This window comes from Adiantum capillus-veneris, chromosome 4, assembly GCF_014529385.1.
Source record: "Adiantum capillus-veneris isolate H3 chromosome 4, ASM1452938v2, whole genome shotgun sequence".
Classification (NCBI taxonomy): Eukaryota; Viridiplantae; Streptophyta; class Polypodiopsida; order Polypodiales; family Pteridaceae; genus Adiantum; species Adiantum capillus-veneris.
The window spans coordinates 81,239,874-81,247,354 of record NC_140934.1 but is presented as its reverse complement, the minus strand read 5'-3'; the positions used below and the strand labels follow the sequence as shown (position 1 = coordinate 81,247,354).

General features: G+C 41.5%; 1 protein-coding gene across 1 annotated transcript; it reads left to right on the top strand.

Annotated features, from left to right (window-relative positions):
* Window positions 1-1,766: 1,766 nt before the first annotated feature.
* Window positions 1,767-6,495, top strand: LOC147459486 (protein S-acyltransferase 21-like). Its single transcript, XM_086510744.1, has 9 exons — window positions 1,767-1,891; window positions 2,517-2,630; window positions 3,374-3,721; window positions 3,805-3,873; window positions 3,993-4,064; window positions 4,148-4,276; window positions 4,481-4,561; window positions 4,647-4,859; window positions 4,949-6,495. Exons 1-9 carry the CDS (start codon window positions 1,850-1,852, stop codon window positions 6,071-6,073), a joined length of 2,193 nt encoding a protein of 730 aa, XP_086366870.1. The 5' UTR covers window positions 1,767-1,849; the 3' UTR covers window positions 6,074-6,495.
* The last annotated feature ends 986 nt before the right edge of the window (window positions 6,496-7,481 follow it).

Genomic DNA, 7,481 nt, shown 5'->3' with positions numbered 1-7,481 from the left:
CTTGCCCATTCTTATGGTAGGTAGAGAAATTGCTTATGCTTTTTCTTTCGATGCATGAACAACACTTGTGCCACGTCCCCATCAAATGGTAATGCCGCGGAATCGGGTGAGCCCAACCTAGCCTTATTTTCCCTTGCACATATGTTTTTGGAATGCTAAAGGCCTTAGTACCCAAAGGGTGAAAGTAGTTCAAATTTTTTTGTAAGACAAGCGTCCCTAAGGGACTCAAAAGCCTTGTCAAAGCTATTCTCCAAAGCAGCAATTACTTTTTCTGCATGCTTGAATATGACTTTAAAGATCAAAACATTAAACAAAATATTCAGAGGAATTCAATCTTATTATGTAGTCTTAGAGAAAGCCTTTTTGTCTAAACTACAAGTTTCCTCCTTATGTAAATACAAACTAGAAATACTAGTAGAAATTTTTAAATTTGCAAAATGTTTGAATTTTTTAAAAGTATGTTTTATTGGGTTTTTTTCCTTTACCATCCTTTGCAACCGGCTAATCTCAATTTTCAACCGACTTAATGCCAAGCTCAGATACACCTTTGCCAAACACTATCAAACACTAATACATTGAGGTATTGATAAATGATTCTCATTTGAGGATTTCAAAAAATTCATTTCACTAATTCGTTTTATTATATTCTATGCTTATTAAATCTATCTTTTCTTATGATACAAAAGCATTAAAATATTCTTTTGCTCTAATTTTTAATCTGTTTTTTTATTTTACATCCTTTTTATTCTATTTTATTTCAAAATGCTGATGTGCCTTAATAATATATAAGCCATTTGCGAGTAGGAGATACAAACTAGAAGAAATTATAAGTGGCTCATTAGTGGAGATGACAAGAAGATGCTTGAGGAGATTTAGAGGTAGAGGACTGAGAAGGGGGAGGCAGACCACGTGGAGTCCATGCCTCCCAATTAGGATCTCTCTCTCCCTCTCTCTCTCTCTCATCCCAAAGTAGAGGTAAGGAATGTTCATAAAGCATAGGTGAATAGAATTTCTTCTTCTTTTTCTTCTTCTTCTTCTCTCTCTCTCTCTCTCTCTCTCTCTCTCTCTCTCACATGTCCTTCCTCAATATAGACATCATGGAGATGACATGGGAGGACTGCTCTGTAGGTGCAAGTCCATGAATGGCGAGGGAATCTTAAATGCAAGCTCGCAAGAAAGACGGATTTGCAGGTTGGTAGGGATAAGTCTAGAGGTAGGGAAGGGAAACACACAGATGGAAAAAGGTTTTGGCGGCTAGAGCAAGAGGTGAGGATTAGGTGATGAAGGTAGAGAGAATCTTGAAGGCATATTTCAATTAATGTATTTATTCTAAGTAAACTAATGAAAACCATTAAAAAAATTTTAATGAAACAATTTTATATTAAAACACAACAAAAATACCATATGATTGTAGGCACTTAGTTAAACTTACTCTCCTTCGTTCCCCTTAACCTAGCAGCCCTTCGTGCCTTCTCACCTTGTTTTCCCTCTTGGACAGCCGTCCCTCCCTACCTTGGAAATTTGAGGTATTTGTAACCCGGACCTAACATTGTACATTTTCTGTGTGATCCAAAAGTGGAGCACCCAAATTATAAAATGGGAAATGCAAATCAGTGCGTGCGGCCGTCATAATTTGGCACGGACTTCGAAATTTTGAATGCAAGGTGACCGTTTGTGCAGGCGGAGAGAGACTGCGCAGGCATCTCAATCATGATGGATATGGAATGGGCCATGGGGCGTAGCCTTGTAGTAGTAGGTAACGCCTGCCTCTCTCTCTCTCTCTCTCTCTCTCTCGTCTGTATTTATCCTCTTCTGTGCTCTGCTACGTACCTTCCCCTTCATCTTTGACATGAGGCGCCATGGCTGGCATCTTCCCTTCCACCGGTTGCAAGTAAGATAGATACTCATTACCTTGGGCACCGCGGGTTCTAATGTAATATAGCTCATTTGTTTGTTTCTGTGGCGAAACCTGTTGATCCCATCGCTGGGTTGTGCCAAGTTTTCCATTACCCCTATCGCACAATGCGATCTCATTTCTGATACATCACAGCAACACTGGATCCATTGCATGCAAGATGGGAGTGTGCATGCGTGATGCAAGTTCATCTCGCACCTGTGGCGATGTGCAGTATATTCCTCTCTCTGCTGGTGCTTGATGGATTTTGTTGGGTTTGTTGTCCCTTGCAATCAGTCAAGAAGGAAACCTCGCAATGTGCAGAAAATTTGAGGGGTTTTGTTGGGTTTGTCATTGCCATTGCTCAGAATATTTTCAGGGATTTTGTTGGGTTTGTTATCTCCATTGCGCAGAATATTTGAGGGATTTTGTTGGGTTTGTTATCTATCAGAAGCTTTCGAAAAGCCATCCATCAATACGCTCAATGGTCTAATTTTGTTGGTGAAAATTTCAATCAATCGCCAGAGACAATATCCAAATTCATACATTGGTTGTTGATTTATTAGAGTTTTTCTTACTCTGCCATTTGATGATGAGTCTCATTGGGCTGTTCTCTTTGCAGGTCACTGCCATCCTGTCTTTCTTCTGCTTCATCTTCTCATTCTATCTCTTCTCAGCCCCATTTGCAGGCGAACAAGAAATCATCGCAACTTTCACAATACTTTACACATCGTTGGTAAGCCCATTTTCAAAGCTTGATCAGAAACGGCATAAAATTTTGGCAATTTATTTGATTGCTACTAGTGATACGGGTCTCACATAAAGCTTGGTAAACTTGTGAGCTACATATTTACTGAGTCCAACAAGCATAGGCTAAGCTCTTTGCATGCATATGGTTTGACCGAATGATTGCATACTTGTAAATTGTGAGCTACACATTGCTGAGTCCAACAAGCATGGCCTTGGCTTTTGCAATGATGGGATTCTTTTCTCTAATGACATGGCTAATCTAAGTAGGCTAGAGGCGCCATATTAGAGACACTGAGTAGAAGTATAGTAATTGTGGGGGGATTTTCACAAATTTAGTCATTTTTGTGATGTGAAATTTGCATACGACTCATCAACAATAGATGAACTATACAATACCAGGATTTGTCTTGATGCTCTATTCGAAAGGACACATAAGCAAGATTCCAAAATTTTTGTCTCTAAGTTGGGGGTGGATACGTTTCCCTACCGGAGCATGTCCCATAAATCGCCATTTATTATTTGGTTTTACTGGGAAAGTCAATATATACACCACCAAAAGTTTGTTCTTATCCAATGCAATAGGGCTTTGATCTTCAAAGACCAAGAAAAAATATTCTTGCCACATGGCTAATCATATCTTCATCAAGGACCTCCTAAAGATTTTGTGCATGTTTTCGGACAAGTGTTTTTGAAAGGCTCACCTTGCTCATTATGTTTTGCCACACACAGGCAGTTGCAGTGTTTGCCCTTTACATTCGATGTGCAGCAATCAATCCAGAGGACCCAGGCATCTCGATTTATATTCCTATCAAGCCCTTCCCAAACCTGGACCCAGGGATCAGATCACAAGGAAAGCTGGATTCCACTGTACAGGATTCAATCCTGAAGCTGGAGGCTTTGCACTCTCTTGCAATTCAAAGTCATAGGAAATCACAGAAGGGCATATGGTTTGCTACAAAGAAAATTGTGCGGTTTCCTTTTCTTTGTATTACAGAGGCAGACAACTGCAAGCGCGAAGACATCACTTCATCTCAAATGATGTCCGATTCACTTAATTGTGTGCTTTGCAATCGGCGGGTATGTCTGTTTCATTGCTACTTTGGCGATTGTTATATTGAAAGGTTGACTGAAAGAAATGTGTACTTTTGTTTGACCTTCAGGTGAGTACATGCAGCAAGCATTGTAAGAGCTGCGACAAATGTGTCTACGGGTTTGATCATCATTGCAAGGTACAATCTATGGATAGAACTTTAGGTTGCTTCCATAGAAGACGTTAACAGGCAAACCTACCCAATACACTAACACTTACTACAATTCATTAATGTATATAGTTTTTGTCATGGTTCAGTGGATCAATAACTGCGTTGGCAAGAAAAATTATGGAACTTTCTTGGCTCTTCTGATTGTAACTGCTGGCTTTGTAAGTATTTTGATGAACGATTTTCTTTTTTCAGTTAAATGCCTCTTTTTCTTGTGAGACACAACATGACTTTACCTTTTCAGCTTCTTTTAGAAGTTGTGACGGGAATAACCGTAATTGTGAGGTCGTCTACCCATGGCAAGAGTTTCGATCAGAGAGTCTATGATAGACTGGGCAGCGGCTTCTCAAAGGGCTTGGTCATAACTATTGTGGTAAGCCATCATTCTTCTCTGAACTATTCAAAGTAGCAAAGTCCAGTTTCCTTCATTTGTGATGAAAACTATGACAAACTACATAGTGGATATCTTCTAAGCCGCTGAATGCAAGGTTAAAATTTGACCAGGTTTAAAGGGTGTGGTCAATAAACAGGACAAAGCTTCTAGTATTGTAATGGAGCCTTCTTGTTTGCATTACAGGCCGCCTGCTCACTACTTTCCCTAATAGCGCTAGCCGCACTGGGAGAGCTTCTGTTGTTTCATATTCTTCTCATCAAGAAGGTATATTGGATACATTTTTTTACTTATTTTCTAGGTAAGACCTTCCAAAGCTGAATCGAACAATTACTGAGGTAATCCCTGGCAGGGGCTTACAACATATGATTATGTGGTTGCCACTAGAACATTGAATGAGCTGCAGAGCTTGTCTGAAAATGAAAATTCTCATAGCCATCACCCTCCGGCATCACCAGCAAGCTCTCTTAGAAGCAGCCGCAGCGTGGGATCCAGTGCCTTCGGAGCCCACTACAGGCGAACATGGTGTACTCCTCCTCGCATCTACCTTGACTACGACAATCAGGTTAACAAAACCTCGCTCACAACATGGATGATCTTGACCTCTTTCTGTGTAAATGTGGTGTGACTGGGGACAAGTTTTGTATCCTGCAGGATGAATTGACATTTCAGCTCCCACCATCAAATTTTCTGTCTACAACTGATCCAGATTCGTCAACACCTTCTACCTCTTCGATCAGAGGAGAGAGGTATTCCAGGCATTATCGGCACAAAGTGAAGATAAGCCCATGGCAATTGGCAAGACTAGACATGGACGAAGTGGCAAGGCTTGTCAACAAAGCACGTGCATCTGTTCCCCTCTATCAGCATCAACCATCTTTGCCAGTGTTTGGGCATGCAATGTCTTGGCCACAGTGTAGTAGTAGCAACAGTGTTACCAATACCCTCAGCACCAGCAGCACCCACATTGAGAGTAGTGCAAAATCAAGTGCTGATGGTGATGATGGGCGCTTCCTTTCTGTCAGACTTCAGAAGACATGTTCCTACAGTGATGGCATGCTATCTAGCTCTGGTGCCCAACATCCTCCTGATCATGCTTGTGCGCAATTGCAAGCTTACGGCCCGCACTGCCAGGTTGAGTTCAAATCTGATCAATGTTTCAAATATGATGGTCATGTTCATGCGATTTCTCATAGCTCACAGTCCCAATCTAGCCCTTCTTTGCCAACATTAGAACCAAGAGAAAAATTACCTGAGGGAAGGCCACTGCCAAACTATGGGCATCACCACACGACATCCCGCACGAATCCTCAATCATCAGAAGCATGTGGCAGCATTGGACTCTCCTTTACCATGCCATCGCCACCTACTCATCGCGACGTGACCAGTGAAGATTATCGATCTCACTTGAAAGTTTGGTCAGAGGGCCAAAGCAGCAACAGCATGTATGCATCATCAGAGCGCAACCCCTCTGCTATATACCACCAACCAGATATGTCGCCTCCATGTGTTGGTGCTGATTTTGTGGAAAGCCCAATTCTGATGAGGTCTCTGAGAGCACAGGCTGCTGCGTCTCCTGGCTCTGCCTCAAAGAGCTTGCTTGGGCCAAACTCGGTCGAAGATGACAACATGCTAGCTGCAAGAAGTAGACCGCTATGCAGGTCTCTGGATTTTGAGCAAGAGAGTGACAATGGCAACCTACATGGGGATGGTGCTTCCATCCTCTTTGGAAGGCCTATATGTTGTTCCAGAGCTTCCCCTCCTTCCGATGGGGATTAAGACAATTTGTTACACTGAAAATCAACAATGAAGTTGTTGGTAAAGCCTAGTAGGTCACCCAAATCTTGGGTTTGATTTTTTTCCCCACAAAAGCAAACTAGAGTGCTTTGTTAGCTATGTTCCATCGAATTGAGATTGAACAAAATATTGGAAAGAGAGAGAGAGAGGGGGAGAGAGAGAGAGAAGAGAGATTTCATGAAAGAGTGTTAGGTTTTTTTACCTTGAGAGTGTTTGGGATACCGATCGTCGTAGTTCGGTGGTGTACCTCCACAGAAATTGGTTATTGATTGTAATGCTTCAAAGGGGTACCTCGCCAAAGACCACAAGGAGTGTTAAAGAGTTTTGTCAAGCTCAATGTTCATGATCATACAAGATGTCAATGTTATTGTTTGTTGTTCCATTTTTTATGTTTCAAAAAAAAAGAAAACATGCAAGTCTCCTTGCATGGGGGAGTTTGCACAATCTTCCCCAATTTTTATAATACGAGGGAACGTGCCATTCCCACAGCAACGTGTAATCACAAGGAGTGTTAAAGAGTTTTGTCAAGCTCAATGTTCATGATCATACAAGATGTCAATGTTATTGTTTGTTGTTCCATTTTTTATGTTTCAAAAAAAAAGAAAACATGCAAGTCTCCTTGCATGGGGGAGTTTGCACAATCTTCCCCAATTTTTATAATACGAGGGAACGTGCCATTCCCACAGCAGCGTGTAATTTTCAATGTGTTCATTAACTGCGTTCTCAGTGTCAAAAATCAAAAAATGATAATGCTTACTCACCGCCCGATTGAAGGAGTTTGCACAATCTTTCCCAATTTTTATAATACGAGGGAACGTGCCATTCCCACAGCAGCGTGCAATTTTCAATGTGTTCATTAACTGCGTTCTCAGTGTCAAAAATCAAAAAATGATAATGCTTACTCACCGCCCGATTGAATGTCCATCGCCAATGGACTTCCTTGCATCAACGATGTTGGGCATCAACCTGTTACAAGAGACCACACCCTAGGGAGGATACCCTTTAAGAAGTTTTTGTGCTATTATGAGGACACCACACTTTGTATACATATCAATCTCACCAAGCATAAAATTGTAGTCCCAACAAACGTTGACTAGCGATCATATCGTGAATTCTAATATCCATGGCTACGTACGTGATTGCATATGTTGACACGCATGTCTTTCAGATTCTTTTGTAGGCGTAGTTGATTGCATTTGGATAGAGACCCTTCCTATGATCTTGTGGTGGCGTTCTGCACAACAAGCTCCTCTGGTGCTTTTCGTGCGTTCTGAAGAGCACCATATGTGACGTACACATACTTGTAGGCAAAGCCAAGCACAACTTCTTTCCTCTATCGCTCATTGGCCTTGCTCTTGTTGTGCACATCCCACAGTGAGTGCATTAAGGA

Bases quoted from the DNA above. Each gene is read 5' to 3' on its own strand.
- LOC147459486 (XM_086510744.1), top strand. From the start codon at position 1,850: ATGAGGCGCCATGGCTGGCATCTTCCCTTCCACCGGTTGCAA. The intron at 2,631-3,373 runs GTAAGCCCATTT...TGCCACACACAG, and splicing joins CAATACTTTACACATCGTTG to GCAGTTGCAGTGTTTGCCCT. The intron at 4,860-4,948 runs GTTAACAAAACC...TGTATCCTGCAG, and splicing joins ACCTTGACTACGACAATCAG to GATGAATTGACATTTCAGCT.